Below are 14834 nucleotides of genomic sequence, written 5' to 3' on the forward strand. Positions count from 1 at the left end.
TGCCCACCTCAGCAAGACCAGGGATCCAGATGGTATAGAAAAATCCATTTTTTTTAATTGAGACACAGGAAAAGAAGGGGTCAGGGTAGTTGAGAAGCCTTTACAACTGTCTGCTACTGGGGAAAGTGGGTAGGCCTTCAGGCTGATCTTGCGCCTCTCTGACAATAAGGAATATTGATTGCTTTATGGACCTTAACTGTCTCTAGTGATCTTGGCAAGAAAATCAGAACCACTCCAATCATGATCATCAGGTTAGCTGTCCCCTTGGGGAGACCAAACCACCTCTATTTTTTATAAGGAGAGACAAGGACATAGAACCTGCCCCTTTGGGATGCAGCTTAGACTGGCTTCTGTTTACAGGCTGTCATTGTTCTTCATCCTTTGTTTTCAAAGAAGACCAACGACATCAGGAAGTGATTTCTTGACTTCCATGTAAATTGGATTTAAGTGAAGCCGAGTTGCACAAAATTGTCAGTCTCACTCTCCCTTCCAGAGACATCAAAATCCAGTGGCAAGACAAAAGTCAAGACTATCAGCAATGGTCCAGGATACAGTGGATGACCTTGGCTTCTTTGATATCTGACCAGGCTCTAAGAGTTCAATAACACTAGCTTCAGGCATCTTCATGGGCATTGGAACAAATTGTTCTGATCTTCTCATTCCACAAGGGGAAGTCTTCATATGTTTGGGGTAGACATTACCGTAACTCATGGATAGGTTTGAGGCCCCTTGGTCACCCTCTAACCCTTAGTTAGCTTGTCTACCAAGGTGGTTTTAACATGGTGTTGCTGCTATGCATGCTACAGTTTCTTGGAGCCACAGGTGAGAGTTGGGTGGCAGGAAAACACTAAAGATGAATTAGCAGCCCTAACAAAGGTTTGTCAAGCCCTCACATGAGAGGGGCAAATCTGCCCTATACACCCCATGTATCCCTGTTTACAGGTAAACAAAAAGCAGTCCCAGCTTAAAATGATTGGCAAGCAAATACCCCTGGGGGACTAAGGGCAGTCATATTATTCAACCATGCCTTTAATTCAGGGTGTGAGAGACCACAATTTAGAGTGGGGTTAGTTCAGGCAGGTACTAAAATATGAAAAAAATCAATGCAGCATAAACTTACTTATGTTGTAAAGTTAATACAGCAGAAGTAAGAGGACATATTAATTTTTATCTCTCACAACACCAACACATGTGTGTGTATGTGTGTGTGTGTGTGTGTGTGTGTGTAAACTGCCTCTTGATGGCTCATATATATCTTTCAAACATTGTGGAATGATGCCATCCCAATCTCTTAAAAATAATATTTCTTATTCACAGGATCCTTTAAGATAATCTCTTGTATGTCAAGGAGACTTTCATTCATTAATCAGTGTATTCATTTAACAAAAATTTATTAATTCTATTTCTGCATGTAGAGCACTGGCTTCTAGGCTTGCTCTTGTCAATTGACCTAAATCTCTAAAAGTTCAAGGTAAATTTTAAAATTATACATTCTTGTTTAAATAGAAACAGTAAAATTATATGTAAACTTTTATTCTTGTTAACTTAAAAATTATATATTTAAACTATTGTATTGTATATTAAAACCTTAAAGGATAATAGGCAGGGAAAAGGAGGTTAGGGTATAAGAGAGATGTTTAGAGTATTAGAGAAGGTAGGCAATCTAATCCAATTCCAAGAAAAATTATTTAGAACCTATATTTGTACAAGCTGTTGTGGTACATGCTGCTGATATAGAATTAACCCTCAAAGCATTGTATCTCTAATATGATTCATATGACAGACTCAGAAGATGCCATGTAGGTGTTATCCTGTCTTGGCTCTATAACACCCCATTGTAAAGAGAATTAGATCTAAACCATAAAGGACAAAAATCCTACCACAGATGGGTGCCAGTGTCATCCATTCCTACACAAACAAGTAGATTTAATGCATAGTGTTCATAAGTATTGATATGACACAGTGGTTCTCCATCATATTTTGGACATATGCCCAGTAAGATAACATATGTCCCAGTTGTTATGTTTTCTAAAACCTACTTACAATCTTATATTCCATGAAGCATGGGATGCTGAGTCTTCAGATCTAACGTCTTTGAAAGTATCAGCGCTATCAGGTTAGCAATACTATCAAATATGCCACAAAATATTAAAGGATAGAAGGATTAGAATAAACCTACAACAGTAAACAGATATTTTCTAAGATTTCTGAACCACAGAGACTCATCTTTCTACTTCTTCAAAAATTCCCAATCATTCAGGTATTCATAAGTAACGAATAAGTTACCACTGATTGCCAAGTATGGTGAGAAGGTTAGTTTTTGTAACGTCACAGAAAGCAATGGTATTAGTATTTCAATAGATTTCCTCTAAAAATCTCATTCCCATGTGTTTTTATCCAAAGTCCAAAGGAACTTTCGGCCTCTATGGGTGAAAAATTACAGATTGTGTTGTATTTTTCAATAATAAATCTCACTTATTGTCTTGGAAATTTTCCACAATTAAATGCTATATCATTATTTGTTCCATGAAACTTTAGAAGGATTCTTCTACATAATAGTTTTGCATTTCCAAATTGGAAGACGTTTCAACATCCACCTGCTTGGCCTTTATTTCTCCCTTCTACACTGCAAGTAAGCCCAACAAAGCATCGCTTTTTTTTTTAATTCCCCCTTTAAAACAGGATCTGGCTGCTTCCCAAATGAATCCGATAAATGTAGCAGGCCTTTCATTTCACTTAAACCGATGTCTCACTTTGCACTTATCATCTAGATTTCCCCATTGATTTGTGCCAGGGATGTTAGCTGGTTTCTATTGCTGTAGCTTCTGGGTAAGCTATAAATAAATAGGAGAGGGAATTGCTAAACTCCTTCCTACATACTTATTTTTATATATCGTTTTTGGTCCATCTTGTCATTCTTGGGGAACATCAAATAACACTTTTCAAATGTTTTGACACTTCTTCAAAAATCTCAAGCTTTTGGAATAGCATTGTGTCAGAGAAAGAGCAACATCAAGGGGAAGAGGACTGGGCCCAAAGTCTGGAATGCCCAGGTTTGAATACGGACCTTTGCATTCCAATTCTGCTATTTCCCCTGACATTTACAGCACTATGATATATTCTTTGAAAGGATACAAGGCTTACTTTCTAAGAAAGTGGCCCCCAAATAAAAATAACTAGAACTGAAATTCCATCACCTACAAACAAAACTGAAAAGTAACCCACATAAAGAAACATCCCTTCTCTTTCACAGAGCTATTCTGAATCCATTCATATGCCTTGAATCCCCATAACCTTATTCCGTGATTATAGGTCTATTCTACTGAGGGAGAGTATGAAGTACAGGGATGGGGTAGCTATTCAGGTCCCTCATGGCAAAAAAAGTTAGAGTGGACTGAGTACACATATTCTGCATTCAGAGGAAGCCAAGGAACAATTTGAAGATTCTCAGATGAAATGATGTTCATTCTAAAACACCTCTTCTTAGGGAGTACCATCATTTCTGCATTCCTCACATTCTAGGGATTTGTCTACCCTTGTTGAGTGACTTCCAGCATGGGCTTGAGATTGCTATAAAATAGTTAAATGGGAGAAACATAACTTCAGAATTCTAAGATTTCTAAAATATCTAGGTACTTTGGGGAGAAAGAAAATGTATGAATTGGAGGTGGGGGAGAGTGAAAAGCTTGCAAATTCTTTGAACCAGGGTTGTGCTTGGGCTGTGCTCATACATGGAAGGTATTTAGTAAATTCTGGTTGACTGGGTGTACCAGCATTGTCGTTGACAAGAATTGTAAGCATCAGAGCAAATGATGTCCCCACTTTTCAATAAACCAAGATATTCCCAAGACTCCTTCAATTCACAGGTACTATGCAGTACCTCACACTGATCTATCTTTCCCTAGTGTTCTCCTCAGAGCACCCTTCACCTCTGAATTCCTCAGGCTGTAGATCAGGGGGTTCAGTGTAGGATTGAAGAGGCTATAAAACAGAGAGAGAATTTTCTGCTGTTCTTCAGGATGACTGCTTTTAGGGGTCATGTACATGACAATGGCACTGCCAAAGAAGAGCCCAACCACACAGAGGTGGGAAGAACAGGTGGAAAAGGCTTTCTTTCTTCCCTCCCCAGACTGTATCCGCAAGATGGCACAGAGAATGTGCATATAGGAGACCAGGACCAAGAGGAGGGGCCCAACTAGGATAAATACAGAAGCAATAAAAATCACAAGTTGGTTTAGCCTGGTGTCTGCACAGGCAAGCTTGAGCACAGACAGGAGTTCACAGAAGAAATGATTGACTTCTTGGGGCCCGCAAAAGGGCAGCCTCAGAAGGAGAAGCACATGCATGAGAGCCAACAAGGAGCCAAATAACCAGGAAATAATGGCTAACATGGTACACAATCTCCAGCTCATGATGACAGAATATCTGAGGGGGTGACATATTGCTACGTAGCGATCATAAGACATTACCACCAAGATAAGACATTCTGTGTGGGCAAAAGCCATGTATAAAAAGGTCTGTGTCACACACGGATCAAACGAGATGGTCCTATTTTTGTTCAGAAAGTTTGCCAGCATCTTTGGGACATTGTTGGAAGCATAGGAGATATCAACAATTGCCAAATGTGAGAGGAAGAAGTACATTGGAGTGTGAAGTCTGAAGTTCAAACAGATGAGACCTAATATCACTGTGTTTCCAAGAACAGTGAGAATATAAAGCAGAGAGAAAACAGTAAAAAGGAAAAGCTTCATCTCAGGGCCAATAGGAAATCCTAGCAGGATGAATTCTGTGATCAATGTTTGATTGTTCTCCATGCCTTTATGATGGAAATTATCCCATCCACAAACAATGCAGTAAAAACAGAGCTGAGAAATAAATGAAGATACATATTAATTATTGAATAAACCCTAAATTTGATTCAAAGTTTAAATGCCATTCTATGTGCCAGCTGAATTTTTCAGAATTTATTTTGTTATATATCTGGTAAGGCATGTCTACCTACTGCAGTGACTCACACATCTTTTATGAGCATTTTAACACCAATTTGCTTTCTCTGTTGGATCACTCACTCCAAGCTACCTTACACTGCTAATTCTAGGTTCCCAAGACAAGATGACCACCTTGGAGTTATGTTTATTGGGGGAATACTGTTGAAAGAGAGTAAGTCCCATACTCACCATTTAAAAGGGCAGCTAGTGGAGAATAGATTGCAGTAGGGAGAGACTTGAAGCAGGCTATTTTAACAGTATAGGCATGAGGTGATAAAGGGCTGCCTCAGAGTGGATGCAGTGTCAGAGGAGAAAATGGGGCCTATGGGAGATATATTTCTAAATTTCTCTTTCAAAGGTCACTGTTGACCACACTGTTATTCTTGATACGCTTTCTTTCTTTGGATCCGGGGAAACTACTTTCCTCATTCTCCTCATACCTCTTTAACTGAATCTTCTCTGTTCATTGGCTCTTCCTTCTCTATTAACATAGGCATTCCCAAGGTTCTCTATGCATCCCTCTTATATTTTCCAATTCATTTCAATCCATTGAGAATTTATTAAATATGAGCAAGGCATTGTGCTAAGTTCTAGGAAATTTAAAGACAAAATGGAAACAAATTGTTCCCTCAAGGAGTTTGCTACATGTAAACAGACATATACATAATAACTGGAAGAGAGCAAAAGCACTAAGAACCAGGAATATCAAGTGAGGTTTCCCATCAGAGGTAACACATGAGCTGAGCCCCCAAAACAGAGTATAGGTAGAGATGAAGAAAATGTCTTTCCCAGGCATAAGAGGTAGCCAATTCAAGTGCATTGAGGTAGGAAAGCATGGAAGCAAGCCAGTTTTGCTGGTAGAGCGTGCACTGGTTTGCAGAGTATATGAGGGGGGAGTAACAGAAAAACTTACCCAAAAATACAGGCTAGGCCTAGATTTCAAATTACTTTAAATGCTAAGATCCTCTCTGTATCTACCCAGTGCCTTAAAGAACTCATCCACTCTCACTGCTTCAAATATCATCTCAATGCAAATGATCTCCAAATCTTCATTTCCAACCTGTACATTTATCCCAAGCTCCCGGCTCCCAACTCCATTTGCCTATTGGACATCTCTGTTAAGATAACACACCAGCACAGCAAGTTCACAATGTCTTACACTATACTTATCTTCTTTCCACCGAAACTTTTTTCCCTTCTTTATTTTTTAAAATGGTACCATTTACTCATGTTTCATCATGAACTCTTTCTTTTCCCTTTTAAAACACTCCTTTTCAGTTGCCAAGACCAGAGGTTCCAACTCTGAGTTTTTAATGTATTTCATCAGCACAGACAGGCAACAAATTATGAAAAATCATTCCCACAATTTTGGGTGTTTTTTTTCCCAGGAAAACAGATGTATTTTCCACTTTTCAGATACTTTTCTCACTTTCTGGTTTGATTCTCATATTCACTCTCTTCCTGCTTTCCTGTGACATTTATTGTCACTTGTTAACTTTAGCTTTGCAAGAACTTATCATGTTAAAGGGATCACAAGAAACAAAAGCAAGAGTATTTGCTTCTGGTATTTAGCTATTAACCCCATGATGCTCCTAGCAGGGCCTGTCTACTTCTTTCCTGTATTATGGAGAGGAGGATTTACAGGTTGTTAGAGGCAGAAGGGATGCCCAATGCTTTAATTGTAAAGATGAGGGAACTAAGACCTAGAGAAGAAAAAATACTTTCCAGCCAGTAAGTCACAGGTCTAAGAGTCAAGCCCCAGACCTGAGCTCAACTCTAGCACTTACCCCACTATATCACAGCTACAGAAGGGGTCAAGCTTTTTTCTTTGTTTATGGTCTTATAGAGGCTATTTTTGCAGTGTGAGAGAGGTAAGCAGTCATTACCAGAAGCAGCTCAGGAATGGTCATCTACTGGGATAGGAGGATTTACCCCCTCACTTCAGTGACTGGTGACCACCAGGAAGTGACCACCAATCACTCACTGTGGAGGAGCATAGAAAGCCGAGCACTGTGGAGAATCCTTAACCAGGAAGCAGAAGATCTGAATTCAAATCCCAACTTTCCTCAACTCAGCTACATATTACTTACTAAAAAGAAGTCACTTCATCTTCTGGAACTCAATCCCTTGTAAAATGATTGAGATGAATTAGTTTATTTTTAAACCTCTACCCTTCTGCTTCCTGTGATGCTCCATATGAAAAGTTAGAAGGTCACATGTCTAAAGTCTGACTATAGGCTCTTATCTCTGATAATAATTTCTGACTCAAATTGTATTTAGACTCTCAGGCAGGAAGATAACTTGCAGAAATTGCCAGTTGCATCATATTCACAGACTGAATCCAGTGACTTCAGTTCTCCATGGTGACCCCACTTACTTCCTCTTTAACAACTTCCAGTACAAAAGGAACTCTTACTTACAATGGTGTATGCTGAGTAGTAATTTCAAAATTAGATCTGTACCTACATAAGTAGGGAAAGCATTTTAAGATGGATCTGAAAATTCTCAGCCCTTTTGCAATTTCTATGACAGATGAACCCCTTAAAAGAATCACTCCACAACCCGAGAGAGGTGGAGGAAGTACCCCTGGAATTCTGTACAATAAACACCATCAGCAAAGATTTTATCCTCTAATCAATCCTACTCCTCCCCATCCCCTGGCACTCTTGAGAATTCTATTGAGGAGGAGCATCTATCTCTTCCCTTTGGAGGGACCAGGAATGTCAGTCTGTCTCTATGGGGCCCATGGGGAGAAGATCTGCAGGTGACACAGAAAAGGATACACACAAAGGAAACTCAAATGATAACGAGTCATACTCCTGAGACCACAACACATATTATTTTCCCTCAAGTATTTGGACTTATTGTAGTTTTGTGAATACACATGGTGTGTCAGATCCTTAAACTTAACCACCCCCACCAGAACACTTCTCAAACAGGTTATTTGGGAGCTTGAGGAGGCAGAGCCCGTGTATCAACCTTACTGGATGAAGCTGACATTAACATTTACATTTCATGTTATTTTTCTTAACACTGGCTGCCACCACCTACATCCCTTGCACCTAAGCTGATAGACAAATGAATTTGAATCCAGGATCCTTATACCAGAAAATCACTCCAAGTTCCACATATCAGAAATTAGAGCCAGGATCCAAAGTCAGTAGAGGCTACGGGGATAGCATCGGGGAGTCAGTACAGAGGATTTTGAAAGTCTAAAGAGTCAGGGGCAGCTAAGTGGTACAGTAGATGGAGCACCCGCTCTGGAGTCAGAAATATCTAAGTTCAACTCTGGCATCAGACACTTGACACTTACTAGCTGTGTGATCCTGGGCAAGTCACTTAATCCTGATTGCTTCACATGAAAAAAAATGAAGAAGAGTCAGGGACTCCCAAAGGGGTTTATTAGACTCTAATTCTTAGAGAATTTGTTAGAAGGCACAAATCAATGAGGAAGGTTTGCCTTTGGATTGAAATCTTCTTGTTTTTCAGTTAAGGGAAACTGAATTTTCTCCATCACTAAAGGAGTGCAACACTATAAAAACAGATTTTTTCTCTGAGTGGGTGACTAATACTGACCTCTCATCTGTGGAATAATAAATGATGTATTTGGCAATACAGCTCAGGGAATCTCAGGACTACACATGCTGGTATGATGTGGTTTAAATTATCTCTGAATTTTAAAAATCCTGTTATTATATCTGGATGTAGCCATGGCAAAGGATTGTTTTTATAAAGATACCAAATTCTGAAGGCTAGAAGTGGTCAAGATTTTATATCCAGCTCTTCCACTACCTTGGTATGTGATCTTGAATAAGTTCCTTATGATATCCGGATCTCTGTTTCTTCATTTGAATTACTATTTTTAATGTTTCATTTACATATTTTCTCTTTTTATATAAATATCACTTGCCAATGATTCTACCCCTCCCCAATAAACCTTCCCTTGTCCCAAAAAATACAGTCAACCAAAGCAAATCATCACGTGGCAGAAGTGGTTAAATAAACTTGCCCAGACTCACATCTCTAGGAAGTATCTGAGGCAGAATTTGAATTCAGATCTTGATTCCAATTCTTGCTCTGTATCCTCTCCATCACACTAGAGGGTAATGTCATCACCATCACTAATTGCTAAGCACTATCTATTTTAAAGAAAAGACAAAAATAATGCCTGGCCTCAAGGAGCTTACATTCTAATTGGGGAGACTATACAGACATATGCATATTATATATGTATGTTTATGTATTTACATAAGCATGTGTATGCATACATATATATGTACATGTGTACTGTACATAGGTGAGATAGGTAGGTATATATATATATACATACATATATATATATATACTTATTGTTTGTATATGTGTATACATAAGCATGTGGATGGGCAGCTAGGTGGCACAGTGGCAGAGTCAAGTTGAACGGTGATTCACGCACAGGAAGATAACTTGCAGAATTTGCCAATTTCACCATCTTTCCAAGGCAAATCCAATGAATTTAGTGGCACCCAGAGTCAGGAAGATTCATCTTCCTGAGCTTAAATCTGGCTTCAGATATTTACAAGATGTGTGACCTTGGGCAAGTCACTTTACCCTGTGTCCTTCAGTTCCTCATCTGTAAAATGGGCCAGAGAAGGAAATGGCAAACCACTCCAGTATCTCTGTCAAGATGGGATCTCAAAGAGTCAGACACAACTGAAATGACTCAACCACAAGAATGACAAAATCTCTGTGTATACATGTGTGTAGACATAGAGATCTAGATTTATGTGTGTATATACACATATGTGTATATATGCATATACATATATATAATATATATGTTTGTGTACATATATAAATATATGTGGGTATATGTATGTGTATATATACATACATATATATGTATATAAGTATGCATATATACACATCAGAACTTGTAAGATAAATACAGAGTTGATGGAAAGTAAGAAGGGTGATAGTAACTGGGACCTTTTGAAATGATCCTTATAGGAAGTTTAGAATTCCAGAAGTCAGAAATTGGGAGGGAGGTACTGGGGAACAGCCAGTGCAAAGGCATGGAGACGAGAAATGGAGTATCATGTGCAAAGAACATGTATGGCTGGATCATGAAGTGGGCAGAGGGTGGTACAATGTAAGAAAATGGGAAAAATAAAAAAAAAGTGACAATGTTGCTAAGAGTTTTAAATGCCTAAGAAAGGATGTTAAATTTTACCTTAGAGGTGGTAAGGAGGCGTAAGAATTTATTTAAGGGGGTGGAGGGATGGCATGATTACATCCATGCTTTAGGAAGATCTCTTTGGAAGCCAGACAATGAGTAGATTGGAGGGGGGGAGATATGAGGTAGAGAGATCAGCTGGGAGGATACTATAATAATTCAGGTTAGAGATTATGAGGGCTTGAGTTAGGAGAGTAGTCATAAGACTAGGTAGAAGGAACTTATGTGAGAGACCACGTAGGGGAATGTGTATATGTGTATATGTATACGTGTATGTATGTGTTTACACGTATTTGTGTATAAAAGATTTGGCAACTGCATAGACATATGGGGTGTGCATGAGAGAATAGTTGAGGATGAGATGAGGCTACCTGCTGTACACTCCATATTCTCCCTCATCATATCCTCTATCACTCTTCTCAGAGCCCCCTTCACATCTCCATTCCTCAGGCTGTAGATCATGACATTCAGTGATGGGTTCAAGAGAACAGGGAGAATATTTTCTATTGTTCCTCCAGGTGCCGGGAGTGGGAGGTCATGTATACGACAATGGCAGTACCAAAGAAGAGTCCAACAATACAGAGGTGGGAGGAGCAGGTGGAGGAGGCTTTCTTTTTGTTCTCCCCAACCCCAGATTGGATGCTTAGTATAGCACAGATAATATGCATGAAGGAGATGAGGACCAAACAGAAAGGCCCTAGTAAAACTATAGCACAAGTAATAAGGACAATGGTTTGGTTAAATCGGGTGTTGGCATAGGCTAACTTGAATATGGATGGAATTTCACAAAAGAAGTGATTGACTCCCTGAGGCCCACAGAAGGGCAGCCTCATGATGGGAATCACATGGACCAAGGCCCAAAGAGAACCATGAGCCCAGGACTCGATGGTAGAACAGAGCAGACTCTCAATCTCATGATCACAGAGTATCTGAGGGGGTGACAGATACCCACATACCTCTTATAAGACATCACTATTAGGAGGAAACATTCTGCTCTTCCAGAGCCAAGTGGAGAAAAATTTGTATTATACAGGGAGCAAAAGAGATAGTTCTGTTTTTGTTTAGGAGGCTTGAATATTATCTGAAGCATAAGAAATATCAAGAATGATTTTGTTTTTTCAGAACAGTATTTTCAGAATATTATTTGAAACATAAAAAATATTGACAACGATCAGGTTTTAGAGTAAAAGCACATGGGCGTGTGGAATTGGGTGTAGAGACAGATGAATTATCTCATTCCCCAGCAGAGTGAGAACATAACACAACAGAAAGACTCCATAGAGAAATATGTGCATCTCTGAACCAACAGGAAATTTCAGAAGGAACTCAGTCACTACTGTGTGATCGCCATTCTTAAGTCTGTGAAATATGAAGAGATTCTTAGGCTGAGTCTGAAGATGAGTCTTAACCAAGAAGATGCTTGCCCAAGTATGAGAGAAAATCCAATTTAAAGGAAGTTTATTTAGATTGGAGAAAATGAGGCTTATGTAGAGCTAGAGGGTATCCTGTGTTTGTAATGCTGAATATGATAATAATATCAATATTACCGATTGTGTCAGGAAATCAGGGGGAGAAGACATGTGGATTAGAAAGTCTATAGGGTCTCTTTCTGGTTTTTAAATTTGATACCTCTATTTACACTACACTTGCTGCTCTATCACCTCATATCTAACTCATCTAAAATTACATTCATTATATTTGTCCCCCCCCCAATCATTTCAGTCACATACTCAGAATCACAGAATTGGAAAAGACCTCAGTGGCTATCTAGCTTAATCTTTAAAATACACATAGCAAAAGGTCACAGCCTTTGCCAGAAGAGCCCCGACAGCAGTCAAGCCAAGGAATTCATGATCAGAGAATTCAAGGTGGAATTCATTAAGAAACACTTGTTAATTAGAATAACTATAAGATTGCAGTCTGTTATAAGGTCTAGTCTGTTCTTCTGAAAGAAAACTTGTTGCTTTTAGAAATAATCTCTTTACAGTACCACTGGTTGGCAACTATCTCACTCAGGTCAAAGTTCAAAAAGTAAGGTTTCATATATACAAAATACTTATAGTAACATTATTGTGGTAGCAAAGATATGAAAACAAAGTAGATAGTCATCAACTGGGGAGGCTTAACAAATTGTAGATCTGAATGTAACGGAAGATTATTCTGATGTAAGAAATAATATGGTGAGTCCAGATAAGCTTGAGAAGACTTACGTAACTAATATGAGGTAAAGTGAGCAGAGCCAAGAAAACAATAAACACAATGAATTCGATAATGCAAATGGACAGAATAGCCACAAATTAATTAAAAATGAATGTTTCAAAATTTTTTAAAAGTTTGTCTATATAGAAGAGATATAAGATAATCCCACCCCACTCCTTTGCTGAAGTGAGGGTCCTACTGGCACCATAGAACAATAAACTGGAAAGACAGTGTTCAGCCTTCTTTCAGGGAGCTTTCTGCTTGTGAATAAACAGTCTCCCAAATAAAATGTCACAGTTCCAGGAAGGAGAGGAGTGTTCATAAGAAAAAAGGGGCCCTGCTTGTATCAGGAGCAAGGAACAAGTTCCAGAAAGATAGCTGTGTGACTCTGATGCCAAGAGCAGAATGGTGACTCAGAAAATGTAGATTGGACACAAGCCTGACAAGAATTCCTAGAAGACTTAAAGAAAACATGAAAAAAGAGCCAAAAAATGAATTAAAAAAATAAGAGGAGTAGAGGAAAGAAACTGGGGAAAGAAGTGAGAGTTATGCAAGAAAATTATGGAAATAGAATTGACAGCTTGTTAGAGTGGTTTAAAAAAACTTGCTGAAGAAAAATAGTTCCCATTCGAATTGGCCAAATGGAAGCCAATGAAACACCAAGAAAAAATAAAATAAAGTAAAAAGAAATCAAAAATAGAAAACAATGTGGAATACTTCATAGGGGAAACAACTGATATGGAAAATACATTAAGGAGAGATAACTTAAGAATGTTTGGACTACCTGAAAGCTATGAACAAAAAAAGAGCCTAGACTTGATATTTCAAGAAATTATCAGGGAAAACTGCCCAAATATCTTAGAAACAAAACAAAGTAGAAATTGAAATTGAAAATTGAAATAGAAATTGGAAAAATCCACCAGTCACCCCCTGAAAGAAATGCCAAAATGAAAATTCCCAGGAGTATTATAATCAAAACCCAGAATTCCCAGATCAAGAAGAAAATTCTACAAGCAGCCAGAAAGAACTCAAGTACTGTAGAGACACAATCAGGATCACACAAAATTTAGGAGCTACAATAGATATTTTGGAAGACAAAAGAGATGAGATTGTATCAAAGTGTAACCTACTCAGTAAAACCTAGTATAATCCTAAAGGGAGGAGAAATGGATATTTAATAAAATAGAGGCTTTCAAGCTTTCCTGATGAAGATACTAGAGCTTAATAGAAAATTTGGCATTGAGACATAAGACTAAAGAGAAGCATATAAAGGTAAAGAATTAAAAATAGTAAGGAACTAACAAGGTTAAACTTTTTATGCTTTTATGTGAGATGATGTATGTACTCACCAAGAACTTTGTCACTGACAGAGGTTTTAGAGGAAGTCTACTTAGAGCCTCTGGGTGTGATTCTATTATTTTAAGAGGATCTCAAAAGAAGAATGGAAGAGAGAGAAAGAAAAATGCACTGAGTGAGGGAGGTAAGGGAGAAGAAGAAAGGTGAAAATTACCTTACATAAATGGGGCATGCAAAGAAGAGTTTATACAAAGGAGGGGAGGATGGGGGGAGCAGGCAACAGTTGAACCTTAATCTTATCTGAACTAGGTCAAGGAGCAAAGATTATACATACATACAATTGGGTTCATTTACACTCATGTTGGAAAATGCTATCCATATCTAGAGAAAGAACTATGAAGTCTGAATGCAGATTGAAGCATACTATTTTCTCTTTTTTTTCTTTTTCGTTGTTTTTCCCTTTTGTTCTGATTCTTTTTTCACAATATGACTAATGTGAAAATATGCTTAATATGATTGTACAAATATAGCCTATATCAGATTGCATGGTGTTTGGGGGACAGGGAAGGGAAAGGAGGGGAAAAAATTAAAACTCAAAATCTTAGAAAAGTGAATGCTAAAAACTAAAAATAAATACTTTTTAAAAAACCAACAGAGATGTAGGAAGGAAAAGCAAAGTCACTTAATCTTTCTGGTCCTCAGTTTGCTTGTCTGTAAATCAATGAATTGGAAGAGATGATCTCTAAGTTTGTGTCCAGTCAATCAACAAGCATTTATTAAGCTCATTATGTGCTTCATGTGAAGCCCTGGAGATAAAAAGAAAGGCAGAAACATGGTCCCTGCCTTCAAGGCACACACTTTCTTATGGGAGAAATAACATACAAAAAACTCCAACTATGTACATACAAAATAGGTAGTACAAGTGGAAGATGATTTCAGAGGGAAGGTGCTATCAGTGGAAGGGAGGCTGGATAAAAAGACTTTTGCAGTCGGTAGGATTTGAGCTGAATTTTGAATAAAGCCAGGGAAGGCAGAAGATGTAGAAGGCGAGAGACAACATTACAAGCATGAGGGACAGCCAGGGAACAGGCATAAGAGCAAGAGCGTGAATGGACTCAGCATCAAATGAGATTATA

The 14834-nt window shown here is 38.4% G+C and overlaps 1 protein-coding gene and 1 pseudogene across 1 annotated transcript; both read right to left on the minus strand.

Moving 5' to 3' along the window:
• Positions 1-3881: 3881 nt before the first annotated feature.
• Positions 3882-4817, minus strand: LOC118851460 (olfactory receptor 2A5-like). The gene has a single exon (XM_036760919.1). The coding sequence runs from the start codon at positions 4812-4814 to the stop codon at positions 3882-3884; it is 933 nt and encodes a 310-aa protein (XP_036616814.1). The 5' UTR covers positions 4815-4817.
• A 3111-nt stretch (positions 4818-7928) lies between these two features.
• On the minus strand, positions 7929-11271 carry LOC118850971 (annotated as a pseudogene).
• Between the last annotated feature and the right edge of the window lie 3563 nt (positions 11272-14834).

The sequence above is a fragment of the Trichosurus vulpecula genome, chromosome 5, assembly GCF_011100635.1.
Source record: "Trichosurus vulpecula isolate mTriVul1 chromosome 5, mTriVul1.pri, whole genome shotgun sequence".
In the NCBI taxonomy this organism is placed as follows: domain Eukaryota; kingdom Metazoa; phylum Chordata; class Mammalia; order Diprotodontia; family Phalangeridae; genus Trichosurus; species Trichosurus vulpecula.